Source organism: Lampetra fluviatilis, chromosome 50 (assembly GCF_964198595.1).
Source record: "Lampetra fluviatilis chromosome 50, kcLamFluv1.1, whole genome shotgun sequence".
In the NCBI taxonomy this organism is placed as follows: Eukaryota; Metazoa; Chordata; class Hyperoartia; order Petromyzontiformes; family Petromyzontidae; genus Lampetra; species Lampetra fluviatilis.
The window spans coordinates 3120027-3137149 of NC_136324.1; the positions used below are offsets into that span (position 1 = coordinate 3120027).

The window sequence follows — 17123 nt, forward strand, 5'->3', positions numbered from 1 at the left end:
GCAGCGGCGCACGTACGAAGAGACACACACACACACAAGCAGAGTCTCCAGAGTAGAGTCTTGACAGAGATGAACTACGTGTAGGGAGTTGGGCCAAGGCAAGCTCAGGGGCTATGTTTGGCTGCGTCTTGTACACTAAAGCTTGAACGTCGTCACACAACCGTTCTCCCCGCCAAAGACCACACGCATTTTTCAATATCGGAAGCACCACACTTCTACGTGCCGTTTCCGCTCGACCGATCGGAGCCTTCCTCGCTCACCGCGCTGCCAACCGTCCGACTTGCCGAACATCTTTTGGCGGTTCCGGCAGCGCCCGACAGGAGGGTGGTACATTTTGCCCGTCGCTTGGGCATGAGGCACGCAGAGCGGCTCGACTCTCCGCGGGAATGGCAAAGGCCGCCACCAAGCGCCTCGTCGGCCCGACGCCATTGGCAGCACCTTCAGTGCCTCCAATTCCGTCCAATCCGAGGCCCCGGCACGCAGCTCCGAACCTTCGGAAGGCCTCCCAATCGCCTCCCACCGCCGAGTACAGCTGTGAAAAAGAGCTTCGTGGCTCGTCGGATTTCTGCAGGATAAATATTCTGATTCCGCATCACACGACGTCCCCCGTTTCCCGTCACTCTTCAATTGGGACGAGTTGGGGGGGGGGGGGTCGTCGGTTTGCGCTCTCATTGCAGCCGTGCCGCTAGCTCGTTGTTGTCGTTCCGGCACGGGCCCCCCCCTTAAATTTGGGCGGCAGGAAGGAGGGCTGCGTCGGTAGGCCCCACCTCGCTTCGGGACGAGTGCCGGGTCCGCGACGACAACTGCCGCCGACGCTCTGTGGTTGACGTCCGGACAAAGGCGGCAAGGGGGGGGGGGGGGGGGGGGGTGGCTGCGCGGCACCGTCTCGGCAAACCACCTGCAGCGATCCGGTGAGCGGTCGTCACCGCCGCTTGCTTGCACACGCTGCTTTGTACGTACTGTACGTTGAACTTCTTTTGCGTCGTACGTAGCGAACGATGCTAATCGGAGGTGTGGGGAGGGGGGGGAAGGACAACAAACTAAATACAAAATCAGTTTTAAATAAATGAGTTTTCAACCGAATATATATCGGAAGGAAGAGCGTTCCAGACGGCCGCAGAAGCACATCTAAAAGCGTGCGACGCGGTTTGATGGCCAGCGAGTCTTGTCTCTGGCCGGGACGAACTCTTGCGGCTTGCTGAAGAGGACTGCGTTCTCGGCTCCTGCTGGTCCGTCCCGATGAACTGCGGTTCTTCTGTTGATGCGGCATGACAGTGATGATGACGACGACGACGAAGACGATGACGACGACGACGACGATGAACCGCACCGCTGCCACCAAATGAAGAGAAGTTCCAGCACAAGCGATTGGAATCTTCGGAGATCTTTATTGAGTCGTTCGTCAACGTGCTCACGCATGCAATGATGTCGTGAAATGGAATGCGTGCTACGGCGTGTGGATGGGAGTCGTGCCTTCCCTGCTGTTTGTGATCAGCGCACTGTTGTGTGCTGTGAAATCTATTTGCTTCCCACCTGCATGCATTCTCAAAGGCGTCTCTCATAATTTATACAAAGCATTGGATTTTCATTCCTACGCGTGTCCGTGATGAACGGCTCTAAGCCTGCAGTGGAGATTCAATATTTCTATGGAAGTGGCGAGTGCATTTATGTTTCGACCACTGGAGAAATTCCACAAAATGGTACCAATTAAAATTTGACTGACCACAGAGATAACATGGGCCGCGGAGTTGATTCCCGACTGGAACTTGAACTTGCAACCTTGCGAGTCAAGCCCTCTCCCACAGCACCACCGTACCGCATCCGATTTTAATTCCTCATCATCATCATCGTGTGCCACGGTCATTCCTCTGCTTGAAAGCCACTCTCCCACGGTCCTGCTGCGTCACATAATCGTGAATATTTCCTCCTTGAACGTGGCCCTAGGAAACCCAAACTCCTATTATATTATTTGCAGAGCAAATCGATCGGGTGAAGAAGAATCCACCATCGGAACGTGGAATTTGCCACCACCGGCTCAGGGCTGTTAAACCGATACGAGCACCGACCCTCAGCGCTCATTCTGAGCGAGAAATCACTTTGACGACACGTGCTGGCGGTTGTTTGTTTTGTTTCTCGCATCTCATCAGTGGCGACGGCTCGCGTCAAGCGGCACTTCTGACCCGCGACCTCGGCCCGTTGCCTCTCCGCCAATTTTGCGTTCGCGCCCTCGTCGTCACGGAATTACGGCCGTCGGTCGGTCGGCGGGTCGGTGCGGAGCGCTAAATCACGTTTTGTTGCTGTGAGAAATTAAATAAAAAGGTCGGAGGCACGAGTCGGCGTCGGAGCTGGGCCGAGCGAGGCCGAGCGAGGCCGCGACGCCCTTCGAGGGTCACGCGCGCTGCCGTGGTCCCCCCCCCCCCCCCCACGTACCCCCCCCCCCCACCTACCCACCCACCCCCCCCTATGCGTCAACTTTTACGGCCTCCACCTCGGGCTCTGGGCGAACGCGCGAGACTTTGAGGATACGTGCGAGGAATTTGCGATGGGATGCAGACGCAGGAATTTGTTTTAACAATTACGTGCAATTTATGCGCACCGAGACGGGGGCTTGGGTGGGGGGGAAGAGGGACGGGGGGGCAACGGGCGGGCGGGCGCTTGTTGGAACGGTGGCGAGCGTGGATCTGGATCCAATAAAGGCGTGTACGTATTTGTGCACGTTGAACTTCTTTCGCACCGTACATAGCCAACCGTGCTCATCGGAGACGAGATGAGTTTTCAATCTGCAAGCGAGTCAAGAAGAAGAAGACGACTTCGCTCCCCTCCCCGTCGCGTTCTAAAATTTGTCGCAACGACCCGTAAAAATCACGATCACGGCGGCCGTGTCGTGACCACTCGTGCCGGGGGACGCGGCCTCCGCTGTTGAAGGGGGCAGGGGGGGGAGGTAGGGGCACTGCCACGTCCCTTGAGGTTTTTTACGGCTAGGCATAAAGCAACGCGATAAACAATCGTTTCATCGTATTTTGATAATAAAAAAAAACGCCTTTCGTGAGCGGGGCAATCTCAGGGAGTACTCTTGGTACAGCCGTAAATAAAAAAAGGGAAATGAAAAACAAGGCAAAGAGTGCTGAATCACTCATGAATGCGGCTATATTTTGGCTGTTGGAGCCTCTATGCTTGTCGGCACTAAATGCTTAGAATCCTAAAATATATTCTGTTCTGAATTAAGCCACGTGCAGCGACCGCACTTCTCTTAAATACAAAAGTGAATGTTTTTATTTCCATTGTTTTCTTAACAAACTTATTATTCTGATAATTACTATTATTAGTAAGTCGGAGTAGGCTAAACAGGATAAGAAAACAGGACAATTGAGACAGAACAAAACAGAAATAGCAGAAAACGAGACGGTAAATCTTTCGACAAAATATATATTCTTGAGTCTGACTCGCCAACTTGCATCGTTGGAATTCATCAAAAATCTCTGCTCGGGTCAATCAACGCGTACCCAGCATCTGCACGCAATGCCCTAATTCTGTGCGTGTGTATGCGCGTGTACGGGTAGTGCTATTGTAAGGGTTAGCGCACTGCGCTACGAACTCGGCAATCCAAGTTCATTTCCCACTCACGGCCAACACGAGTGATGAAATCCTGAAAACCGGTCCGAGGCCTCCCCTACGCCGACTCAGCCTTAAATGGGCACCTGGCGCGGTGTGTAAACGTCAGCATTGGGCAGGTGCTGGCCGTGCCAACCCCCGTCGTGTGCCTTGCTGGACACCACCACACCCTCAGGCGCAGTGCCAGCCTTCACAGGCGCTGCTCGCTAACCTCAGATTATCACGGTTGGCTACGTACGGTGCAAAAGAAGTTCAACATACACGCATCTTTGTCTTTGCTGTACACGTGTGGACTATAAAATAAACTCTTTTTTTGTACCAGCGAAGGCCCACTGAGCTACGTAGCTTTCTTTCAGATGGGACTTACTCACAAATGAATCCCCAAAGAAGTGGTTTATCATGTTGAAATTGATAGCAGCCAAATACTCTAAACATACGTTGATTCTAAATGTGGAGGGTAAAACCGGAGGACCCGGAGAAAAATCCACGCGACCACGGGGAGAGAGAGACACGCAAACTCCAAATATGCAGGTGTCATGGTCAAAATCCTGTATACCAGGTGAGGTAGTTGACATCTCACCACCGTGGCGTGTTTCAGTCAACCCATGGCACCTCATTTTAACACGTAGGCTTTCGCGACCAATAGTATTCATAATCAACGTTTTTGGTTTAGATCGCGTTATCTATAAATGTGTCGTAACCCTCCACCACCCGACACGGCCAATCAGTAAAAAAGTGTCACGTTGACAAAAGACAAAGAGTTCACTACTTTAGCCCACCGGTGCGTTGAAGAGTGAATCCACAACAATTACAATTTTTGAGTATGACGTTTCGCTGGTAATTACATCCAGCATCATCGGGCGATTTGCCCTCACTTGCTCCCGGTCTTAAATAGAGCAGCAGGGTGACGTCATCATTTTACTCATTCAGGTGCAGTGATTTGAGGCGGTTGGGGGGGTATTGTAATTATATAATAGATTAGTAATCAGTCAATTTTTATGATTAGTAATGAGTTGTAGATTAGTAATTAGTTGCAAGGTGTATTACTTAACTGAACCCAATTACTATAACCATGGCACCTGTTCCGTGACCTCCTGCCAGCGGGCGTTGGACACTTCACGTGGCCTTAAAAGTGCACACAGCCTGGCACAAGCGCCGCGGTGACGTCACCGCCACTCGGTGGCGAATGGCGGCTCGTCGTTGTTGTTGTTTATTGTTGTGTGCACGCGCGCGGACGCACCGAGGCCGTAGAGCTGCGACTCGGGGTGGTCGTCGTCCCCGTCCCGGCTCACTTGCTCCAGGTGCTCCAGGTAGTCGTCCGAGTGGAACGCGGCGAGCTCCTGCCGGCTCGGGGCGCTGGGTTCCACCACGCTGGGGACGCGACGGGGGGCGCAGCAAGTGGTGACGCGCGCGGTCCGCTCGCCCGCAGCGCGCGTTGTTTGCATCGCGCGAATCGGATGTACGACGCGACGGACGCGATTAGGGGAGGGCATTTTTCGTTTTTTTTTTCACGTAACGCGAGTGCGCGAATGGGATGTGCAACGCAATCGACTACCGTCGCGCGAGCAGGAACGAGCGGTTGTACGGCCGCCGCGGTGTAGCGTCGTCGCACAAGGCATTGGGGATGCTGCTGAATGCTTCTCGATGCTACGCCACGCGCCTCGGTCTTCACGCGTTCTCGCGGACTGTGCTTTTCACCCGATATTATAACGCGATTCTTCCCATAACGCGGTCCTCTTCGGGAACGCAACTACTACAGGAGAACAGACTGCAGTTAGTATTATTACTACGGCCACTGCTACGCTTGTTCACGCTAGCAAAGCCTGGGAATCACGGAGAGTCGCCCATCTTCAAGTGGACATCGTCTGCCTCCTTGCAGCAGTATTTGCTTTTCTTTGCAAAGAGGCCCTGAACTTCCGCTGCTGTTCCAGCAATTAAGAAGATCAAACGAACGGTCAGACACAGGGAGTCAGAGGTCAGCGACGCTTTTGTCAGTTTGTAAAATTAGTTTGCGCAGGGTCAAGCACTCGGCGCTTCGGGAACCTTTGATAAATGAGGATTGACTTCTTCTGGTCTAGGCAAAATCTGCCTCTCCCCTTTCGTGCCCTGCCCTGCCCACCAGACATTAAATCATTTTAGAGCCGGGAGAACAGACACAGATTGTGTTCAGCGCGTGCGTTCGAACTCGAGCCAGGCGGCAGCTTCGCGGTTATACACAGGACGCAATGTGCTCAGACCGCCGAAAAGATTGAAAGCAATCGATTATCGCACGCGTACAACAATTTCACGCGTATATCATTGTTCGCGTACAAACTGTGCTCGCTTGGAAGCGCATGCCAGCTCAACGTTTTTTTTCTTCCCCCAAAGCATAACTTGGCTTGAAGGTGATTATAGCCATGGAATGCATTACGTGTTCTCTAAGCCGGGCCCCCATTGCCACACACTTGACTGTAACACGGCAAGAGAGAAGCGTAAACAAAGCGAGACTTGAGTCAAGCTTTGCGACGACGAGGGGGGATGTGAAAATTGTTAGGGGCTGCAGAAGACGAAAGTAAACTAAACTATTTTCTTGGTTCTTTCGGTAAAGTCACGTAGAAGGGAAATAATAAAATAATAAAAATAAAACATAATAAAATAATTCTCACGACGTTTCGGCCACAACGCAAGCAGCCGTCCCCAGGTCTGTCTCCCCGACAGACCTGGTCTTCACCTGAGGACGGCTGCTTGCGTTGTGGCCGAAACGTCGTGAGAATTATTTTAGAATGTTTTATTTTTATTATTTTATTATTTCCCTTCTACGTGACTTTACCGAAAGAACCAAGAAGATGAATCCCTGCAGTCACGAAAGCTTTAAATCGAAAATTAAACTAAACTATTCTTATTCTATCAGGCTAAGGCCCACTGAGCTATGTAGCTCTTTTATCAGAAGTGACCTGGCAAACAAATGATAGCTCAACGGAAGTGGCTTATCATCATGTGGAAATGTAGAGCCGCCAAATACTCTAAATGTGTGATGTTGATTCTAAATGTGGTGGGGAAAACCGGAGGACCCGATGAAAAATCCACGTGACCACGGGGAGAGAGACACTGCGAACTCCAAATATACAGGCGTCAGGGTCGGGATCGAACCCACGACATCCTGTATACCAGGCGAGGTAGTTAACATCTCAGAATCAGAATCTCAATAATGATTTATACTCGAGGAATCTCACCACCGTGGTGCCCTGACTAGCGAACCAAAACCTAGCCCTGACTCTAACCCCTCACAAAAGCCCCCCACACCCATGGCACCCAACCTGGCAACACATTTAAGTTGCTTCTTCTTCACATTTCAACTTTGGAGGGGAGCCACGGATTGGCACGGATACCTCCACACGACCCCAAGACCACAACTGGAAGCTGCTTGCTGCTACGGCGTTTAAACAGGCAGTGACACGGCCGGGGTTTGCGGTTCGTCACAGTGGTTCACGGTTCGAATTAAGCGGTCACCCCGGTTAATACCGCACGTCTTTCGCAAGAGTGGGTCATTGTGTGCCGAGGTCATGGTGACAATTAGAAAAATGTTCCGCTGAAATTAAATGAATTGGGTTTAAAGGTCGCCTCCTCCTGCAGAACCTTGGCGGGACCCTCCTGAAAACGAGTCATGAGGCTTTCCTGGGTAAATAAGTTTAACAATAATTATAAAATCTGTTTAACTTTGTACCGACAGCTCTGCTGTAATGGTGTCTGTATTTTACTCAGATCTCAATTGAAAGACTTCTGGTCTCAATGGGCTTTGCATCATCATCATCATCATCATCCGCCATGATCAATCCACTGCTGGATAAGGGCCTCCCCTACCCTTCCGGGTAATGAAAAATAATTCGCCATACTTCACCACGCTGGTCAGTGTAGGTTAGCAAAGTTGGGAGGAGTGCAGAACAACAATGAATTATGCTGCACTGCCCTCTACTGCCCACAAGGCCTACTGCACATGTATCTAAACGATAAACCATTACAAATTTGGTTTAACACGTGGGCTTTCGCGACCAATATCATCCACAACATTACGTATTGCAATTTTTTATTCATTTTACCAGGTAAGGTCCACTGAGCTATATCGCTCTACTTCAGAAGCTACCTGGCCACAATTGATAGCTCAACGAAGCGGTTTATCTGCCAAATACTCTGAACCAGAGGTCGCAACCGGGTACCCGATACCCGTACCCTACCCGATACCCGGCTACCCGTACCCAGCCGGGTGGGTACGGGTAGCCGTTTGCGACCCTGGTGCGGCCGGGTACGGGTAGGCCGTGAGTCACTGGTGAGTAACCGTTTGTCACTCATTTCCCAACGTCTTGTCTCTTCTCACAATTCAAGTTCCTAGAATCAACCCACCCGCGCCTGCACGATAGCTGTATCAAGTAAGATAATTTTAATTTTTTACCTACGTGACTTTACCGAAAAAAACCTAAGAATATAAAATAATAAATCACGACGTTTCTGCCCACTTCAGCAATTGTTTCTTGCTGTGGTTGTCCCACCTGATGACGGACGCTTGTGTTGCGCCCGAAACGTCGTGATTTATTATAAAATTTCTATTTCTATTATTTTATTATTATTGTTATTTATTTTTACCTACGTGACTTTACCGAAAAAACCTAAGAATATGAATCCTTGCAGTAACGAAAGCTTCAAATATAGAATTAATTGCCTCTACGGGGAGGAATTCCACCTATCTGTTAGAGTTTTTAACAGACAACGAGACAAGAAGTCACAGCTTCTCGAGACGCTGGCCTTCCTCAAGAGATGCCGAGATAACAAGGAAATACCCATCGCTTTCACACTTACATCTGCTGCTGTGTCGTCACCAAACTCTAAACAGATTTTATTTAAAGCTAGCCTATCACTAATCTCAGAGAGAATAAGGTTACTCCGATCTGAACTCAATAATTTAGACAAGACTCTCTTACAAACACATTTAATGTTAACACAAAAAAATGTCCCCTTCCGATTGGAACCACGTTGACAACATGATTTCTGCGTCTGCTGACTCAATGTCAGCCAAATGCAAAGCTAACCTGATTTCTAAATTCAACCTCCTATCTAAGAAGAAACCAGAGCTACACATCACAAAGCTGGATATCAACAAGACCGTTATTAATCAGAGTAACATAATTTTTTACCTACGTGACTTTACCGAAAAAACCTAAGAATACCTATTAACGCTATTAATTCCCGCACCTCCAGTTAGCAAGGTTGGCTACGTACCGTGCAAACGAAGTTCTATATACATACATACAACGCAATGTGTATTTGTCTATGTTAATGTGTGTGTTAGTGCGTGTCTTAGTGTGTTTGTGTGTGCGTGGGACCAGATTTGTGTAACTCAATTGACACCGGGCACACATTTCGCTTGAGTCTTACTTTCCAAAGCGTCTCATACATATCGCAAATACACTTTATATCGAGTGCATCACGTGACTCCTCCTCTTACCGCATGTACTTTAGCAGGCCGTACGATTCTATGAGTGTGTGCACCATGCTCGCCTGTTGGAACACACGACACCGCACCACCCACTCCTCGTTACAGGCGGAACTAAAACAGGCTCATACAGAGAACCACAGCAGCACGCAATACATGTTTAAGGCACGCGTAATTTTGGTTTGCTATTTTGCGCCCAACGTCGAAACAAACTTGATACACCTGGCATTTCAAGCCCTCAAAGAACGTGGGTAGCGTGCTGCAATGTTCGCAGACATTTTCCCGACCCATATTCTTTTCCAGATTACGTCCAATGCCGCACCAGTTTGCAGAACTGAGCGGAATTGAGCCTCGGATGGCACTTACGATTGTTGACAATCATGTTTAAAACAGGTGCTACAGGCTGCTGCTTCGGGGATATGTTGTGGGCAGCAGAGGGCAGTGCAGTAAAATACATTGTTGTACTATACGTCTATGCTCCCCGACTGCACCAACCTGCACAGACGAGGGTTGCCACCCATCTGGGATTGGCAGCAATAATTTATTTGTATCGAGATCTGGTGGCATTGTGTTGAACTTGGGGCATCTGTGAAAAAGATCTATTTATTTTTACTTTATTGCGCTATATGGTACTGCACACTTTTCATTATAGAGATCGGCTGACTGAGAGAACGGACTGGGCATGGCAGGGGAGGGGAGGGGGGTGGAGGACTTCATCCAGCAGTGAATTGACAAACAGGGCTGTCCGTGTGCATTTTAAATTTCGATGTAAAGCTTTCGTGACTGCAGGGATTCATCTTCTTGGTTCTTTCGGTAAAGTCACGTAGAAGGGAAATAATAAAATAATAAAAATAAAACATAATAAAATAATTCTCACGACGTTTCGGCCACAACGCAAGCAGGCGTCCTCAGGTGAAGACCAGGTCAGACGCTGTCTCCCCGACAGACCTGGTCTTCACCCGAGGACGGCTGCTTGCGTTGTGGCCGAAACGTCGTGAGAATTATTTTATGTTTTATTTTTATTATTTTATTATTTCCCTTCTACGTGACTTTACCGAAAGAACCAAGAAGACGTGTGCATTTTGTTTTGCTTGTTTAAGTGCCCTCCGAGTGTCACCGGCGGGCGTCAAACTTGGGGGTTGCCACCTCCACGTGTGACAGTGGCCTCCACGCAGGGCTCGCTGCGGCCTTCAACAACAACTCGCACGTCTTTGCAGAGGGCCCATAAACGAGGTAACAACAAACGTCTCAGGTTGCAGCGTTACAGAGGAAGAGGAGGGAGGGTGGGGGGCCGAGCAAGGGGAAGGAGAAGATGGAAGGAATTAAGGAGGGGGGGGTCTTGAAGTTACAGCTGACAACATAGGCGGTGTTTGAATTCTATATTAGAAAACGTGGGTGCATATAATTTATTTATAATATTAATTGTATTCTTGGTTTTTTCGGTAAAGTCACCTAGATAGAATTTATTTTTAAATATTAATAAAATGTGTTTAAAAATAATATAAGCAAAAAAACACGATAAAAAATAGTAAAATAAAATTAAATTGTTTGCTTTTATTACATTTTTTTTATTTACTATTTTAATTTTAAATTATATTTATTGTGGTTTTTTGCTTTTATTATTTTCAATTTATCATTTATATTTTGTTTATGTTTTCTATCTATGTGACTTTACCGAAAGAACCAAGAATATTAATCCCTGCAGTCACGAAAGTTAAGTCAAAATTTTATATTAATTGTAAACTACTGAAAATAAATTAATGAAGGTGTCCAGTTTGGGAGAGAGGGGGGGGTGTCCTCCCCCCCGCCTCCCAAACTGCGCTCATGGGTGCAAATCAGCCACGGGTGACATAATCCCCGTGACGTTTGGCTGAGAAGCCGGGCTCCGTTGGATTCACGTCCCGATTGAGTGCGCGAGCGTTCCGTATTTCTCCTACTGGACACCAGGTGGCAGGCTAGGACAATGATAAGAGAGACTGCTCCAACCGGTTGCATTGTTAAATTTCGATTTAAAGCTTTCGTGACTGCAGGGATACATCTTCTTGGTTCTTTAGGTAAAGTCACGTAGAATGGAAACAATAAAAATAATAAAGTAAAACATATTTTATTATGTTAATAAAAATAATAAAATATATTTTATTATGTTTTATTTTATTATTTGTATTGTTTCCATTCTACGTGACTTTACCGAAAGAACCAAGAAGACGGTTGTATTGTTGTTAGGCCCTGGCACCGAATCCAGTTGCGCGTATTGTCATTCATTCATTAATTCAGCCGACAGAACCATCATCTCTACACGTGGTTTGTCGCTGGACAATGTGTCGCGAGTCATGAGAGGGGAGAGGTAGGAGAGTGCGTGGAGGGGAGTGGAGAGAGATGAGAGGGGAGAGGTAGGAGAGTGAGTGGAGGGGAGTGGAATGAGATGAGAGAGGAGAGTGCGTGGAGGGGAGTGGAGTGGAATGAGATGAGAGGGGAGAGGTAGGAGAGTGAGTGGAGGGGAGTGGAGAGAGATGAGAGAGGAGAGGTAGGAGAGTGCGTGGAGGGGAGGGGAGTTAGTTGAGAGGGGAGAGGTAGGAGAGTGCGTGGAGGAGAGTGGAGTGAGATGAGAGAGGAGAGTGCGTGGAGGGGAGTGGAGAGGGATGAGAGGGGAGAGGTAGGAAAGTGCGTGGAGGGGAGTGGAGTGAGATGAGAAGGGAGAGGCAGGAGAGTGCGTGGAGGGGAGGGGAGTTAGTTGAGAGGGGAGAGGTAGGAGAGTGAGTGGAGGGGAGTAGAGAGAGATGAGAGGGGAGAGGCAGGAGAGTGCGTGGAGGGGACTAGGGTGAGATGAGAGGTAGGAGAGTGCCATGTCGACAGCAGAGGAGGATAATGAGCGACCTCCCACAGAGGCGAGGATGTTAGAGCACGTGTTAAAATAAAATAAGCTGAGTTCTTTCCCACCGTACATACTCAACCGTGATAATCTGGAGGTAGGAAACCGGCAAAAGCTGGCAAGCATTGCAAGGGAGAGCAAAAAAAAAACACTTTGCAAAGCTCTGCACCACATTTCAAGATTCCCACAGGCACGCTCCAAATCTCCGCAGCAGCAGGGATGTGATGATGATCTTCAGTGCCGGAATATCCTCGTAGCTCAAGTAGCTACTACATATGCTACGGGCCCCGCGCTAAATGCTTTCAAGCTATCAATTCCGGTTCAGTGATTCTGCACTTGCTCTATTACTATAGTACTATACCGCCTTCAACTTTTATGAATGACTGAGTGTTTAAGGTTAGCGATTTGTCGTATTATCCGGCTGTATAGCAAATGAAAAAAAAATACAATGACTTTACTATGCAAGTAAAACAATTGTGTTTGGATATTTATGTCAAGGCCATAATTATAATATTCAAATATGCTCAAAATGTCCCCCCCCCCCAATATATTGCTATAAAATATATTTCTGTTTATATGATTGCTATGGTTGTACTTTATTAATCCCTAATCTCAAACAGTACATACAATGAAACAAGAAAAGGTAAAAAAGAAAAAACAGAGCAATGTAATACAATACACTATTAGACAACATTGTAAAAAAAATAAAGTCCATCCCATGTTTTAGTGATTTTTTTAAATATTTTAGGCAGGAAATTCGTTTTCAAATTTAGATATTTTTTCTGGGGGGGGACCCCCAGACCCCCTGGAAGATTTGCCCCCCCCCCCCCAAACACAATGTTGACTCCATGGCTAGGACCTTGATTGATGTCTTTTCATTTTATTGAGGGCCCCTTTGTAACATTATGCTACACGAGCTTTATCTGGCACTCACCACCACCATCATCACCATCACCAAGTCGCGTTCAGAGCGCGAGACGCGTGGGTTCGCCTCCCCGTTGGGGGGCATTGCCCAAGCTCTGGCGGCCTTCATCAACGCGGCCCCAGCTAGTCAACGTTTCCTCGCCACGTGGAGTTCAAAGCCATTCAGCGAGTCACTCTCCCGCGGCCGGTCGCACTGCACCGAGAGCCAATCCACTGCTGGATGGCGTGCGGGTTTCGCTAAGCCCGTGGTCTCCGTAGAGAGATCGTGGCGGTTACCGCGTATACAGTCCACGAGCTGAAGGCCGAGGGGGGGGGGGATCATCGAAGTCACGGCCCTCATCATCGATCCGTCTCACCCCGGCATATCACATCAAGTATATCTCTCTCTCGCCGATGGCTACTAGTCACAGGCTACCAGCGAAGAAAATACGAATATATACGCACACACGTAAACAACAGAAATAAGCCGTTGTAATAATAGCTCGTGGTTAATGGTAAATAAAGAGATAGCAGGATGTTGTTGTGGTTGTTGTTGTTGTTTTTACCCGCCGAGGAATTCTGGAGAGAGTATCGCACGCCAACACGTACTGCGCACTGTGAATGTACGTGACTCTCACGCCGCTGCCGTCCGACATAGTTACTGTTATTACTTTAACTGTTGTTGTATAAACAAAACAAATGTTTATATCGTGACGAGATTCGCCGGCAAGCCCAGCAAACACATCACTGCTGAACGCACGTGTTCAGATTGGTGGGGTAGAGCTGCGGAAGTGATAAATGCCTCCGGGGTAGATACCAGTTGTTCCGGGTGTTTCAAATGAGTAGTGGCTGTGCCCTCAGGGCATTTGTTAGATTCGTTCAGGATGATGGGCGCTTACACACGTGTGTTAGTAGGGGGGCTTGTGTCATCAGAGGGGCGTTGCCTGAAACGTCGTGTCAGTTGTGAGTTTATACAGGTAGGAACAACGTTCCACACTGCCCACCAGGGATTATACAGGTAGGAACAACGTTCCACACTGCCCACCAGGGATTATACAGGTAGGAACAACGTTCCACACTGCCCACCAGGGATTATTTGTCTGTCTGACTGTCTGACAGTCTGTCGTGCATAAATATATATATAATAACAGGACCCTGCGGGGTGGGCTGGTAGGAACGAATAACCAAAGAATATAAACATAATGTATTATTACACTTGTTAAGCCAGGAAAGCCCCACTGAGTCAAAAGGTTTTTGTAGGGTCCTGCCAAGTGTTTGCAGTAGGGGTCGATGTTGATACACGGACGGACGGACGATATAATCTATTGGTGGTCTGGTCCACTTCGTTCCTACCAGTATAAACAGCTCTTTGATTGGTGGAGACCTACTGCCGGGTACGGAGAGGGGAGGGGCCTAAGGAAGGGCGGAGTCAGGAGAGGGGCTTGAGGGGGGGAGGGGCCTAAGGGAGGGGGAGGGACCGATAGTTAAGGGGGCTGGCTACCTGGCTGGCTGCCTGGCTCCCTAAAGTCAAGTTATCTTTTATACAGGTAGGAGGAACAACAGGTTCCACACTGCCCACCAGGGATTATGTGTCTGTCTGTCGTGCACGAATGCGCTGTCCAACCAAGTTCCTACCTGCCCACTCCGAAGGAACGTGTTTGAAGTGGGATTAGAGAGCAGAGCGTGGTGTCATCACGTGGTTTTAAGGAAAGTCAACAAGTGTATTATGTACCTCAGTTCGCCTTTGCGGTATTTTGTACATCTGAAGCCTGCGCGTGTGTTCAACTTCTTTCGCACCGTACGTAGTCAACAGTGCTAATCGGAGATGCAGGGGAAAGACAACAAATTAAACACAAAAATCTACTACCCTCCACGCACTCTCCTACCTCTCATCTCACTCTACTCCCCTCCACGCACGCTCCTACCTCTCCCGTCTCATCTCACTCTACTACCCTCCACGCACTCTCCTACCTAGCCCCTCTCATCTCACTCTACTCCCCTCCACTCACTCTCCTACCTCTCCCCTCTCATCTCACTCTAATTTCTCCACTCACTCTCCTACCTTTCCCCTCTCATCTCACTCTACTCCCCTCCACACACTCTCCTACGTCTCCCGTCTCATCTCACTCTATTCTCTCCACACACTCTCCTACCTCTCCCCTCTCATCTAACTAGTAACGAATTGGCATGTTTTGTTTCCGTGACAAACCTTACTAATTGGCTGTGTCAGGTGGTGGCGGGTTTAACGACACATTTATGCGATCTAACCCCAAAAAACTATTATGGATGATATTGGGAGTGAAAGCCTACGTGTTAAACTATGAACTAAACTTGTTATTTTAGATTTTACCAGGTAAGGCCCACTGAGCTGTGTAGCTCTATTTCAGAAGTGACGCGGCCACAAATGACAGCTAAACGAAGTGGCTTATCACGTGGACATTTAGGGCATCCAAACACTCTAAACGCGTGATGTCGATTGTAATTGGTGGGGCGGGGGTGGGGGGAAATCGGAGGACCCGGAGAAAAATCCACGCGACCTGCACAGGGATAGAGAGAAACACCGCAAACTCCAAATATACAGCAGCAGGCGTCAGGGTCGGGATCGAACCCACGACCTCCTGTGTACCAGGCGAGGGAGTCAACATCTCGTCACTCTGGAATGGTTAGCAACACTGCCTTCGTCATCTGGAGATCGCCGGTTCAATGTCTCATCGCGGCAGTTCGAGTCATAGACACGTTCAGGGGGTGCCCACCGCGCTGTATAATTGGGAACATCGAAGTTTATCGGCAGGGTGCATGTGGTGGGTTGTGGGTCCTCCCATCGGTTACATGCCAGCATGGAAGCGTAGGCAGAAAGTACCCATTAAAGGGAGATTTTGAAGGCTTTACATTTTACGAAGTATCTGTGTAGTTCAGATACGTGATCATGAAGGTGTGTTGGGTGTACATTGCAAGATCGTTGTTGCATTGCAAGATCGTTGTTGCATTGCAAGATCGTTAGAAGTGGCGCTGGCTTGGGGGAAGGCTTCATCTAGCAGTGGATTGATCATGGCCGATGATTAGTTATTACCTAAAGGTTGTACACTTTGGAAATGTATTGAAATTTGGTTTAAATAACTTACACGCAGCAATATATTATTTTGAGAGTATAGTCATAGTGAATGTAAAACAAACAAATAACCCATCACCTGAGTTCGATTCCCAGCCACGGTAAATATTAATGGCAGTTCCACAAATACGAAGGAGGCATCGATCATCTCATCTGGCTCGACCCCTTCAACGTACAAATGTGTTGCTCTCAAATCTGTGAATAGATCCGCACCCACCGTCACCACCACCTTCCACCGATTTCGAAACGTTTTTTGGGTTTGGCCATGCTTGTTTGTTGTAGTACGGAGTTAGACTGATGGCCTTAATCTAAGTTGTCTTGTGGTTGTTGTTGTTGTTTGACTTGCATCCCACTGTGATTTTTGCACACAGCGTTGGTGTACGGTGCTTTTTCAGCAAATATTTTGCTGTCTTTTCCTGGATTTTCTGTTTTGCACGTAGTCACATAGTCACTTTAAGATGTTTTCTTGTTCATGTTTTTGTTTTTTGTTTGTTGCGGTTGCACCCGATTCAAGAGCCGAATGGCTCACAGGCTATACCTAATAAATTAACTTTAACTATCGCGGTGAAGTATGGCCCAACATTCCCCGATGATTGACACCAGCTATGTGGATGAAAAAACACATTCCTGCGGAGGGAGCTGGTAGGAACGTTGGGTTGCTCGGTCAATGGCCAGGGTCAACGGCGGCGTGGTGTATTCCGCAAATATGGCCGACTGTGAGGGCGGGCACAAGCCGGCGTGAGTAGGTTAAACGTTGAGTTGTATAAGGGGCACCACGGGGTGACCAGCCCCTCCCCACCCAGCCCCACCCCTCCCCACCCCTCCCATCCCCCACCCAGCCCCTCCCCACCCAGCCCCTCCCCACCCTCCCCTCTTTAGCCAGCCCCACCACTCCCATTTTTGGATGCACGACGGACAGACGGACACAATATTCCCCTGTGGGCTGGTAGAACCAGGTGGTTCCACCCAGTATAAATGTGGCAGTTTTGGAAGCAAATAACGTGAGACTGACGAGACAAGTTTGTAATGAAATGAAAACATTTACTGTATATTTAAGGGAGAGGTCAGAAAGTGACATCGTTTTAAACCGTCGCTCTTTAGATCACCCGCGAAGCAATGGGATTCGCTTGCTCCTGACACTTTTCCACATTTCCCATCTGCAATAA

The 17123-nt window shown here is 48.5% G+C and overlaps 1 protein-coding gene across 2 annotated transcripts in view; it reads right to left on the reverse strand.

Annotated features, from left to right (window-relative positions):
• Positions 1–13586, reverse strand: part of HDAC8 (histone deacetylase 8) — a 187816-nt gene extending 174230 nt beyond the window's left edge. The window contains exons 1-3 of one of the 2 annotated variants that reach the window (XM_078878243.1): positions 13415–13586; positions 9089–9141; positions 4853–4983 (exon numbers count right to left, since the gene is read on the reverse strand). In XM_078878243.1, the coding sequence (XP_078734369.1) occupies positions 4853–4983; positions 9089–9141; positions 13415–13504 (274 nt within the window). In that variant the 5' untranslated portion in view covers positions 13505–13586. The remainder of the gene's footprint in view (positions 1–4852; positions 4984–9088; positions 9142–13414) is intronic. The other variant, XM_078878244.1, reaches the window with a different exon arrangement.
• Positions 13587–17123: the final 3537 nt, after the last annotated feature.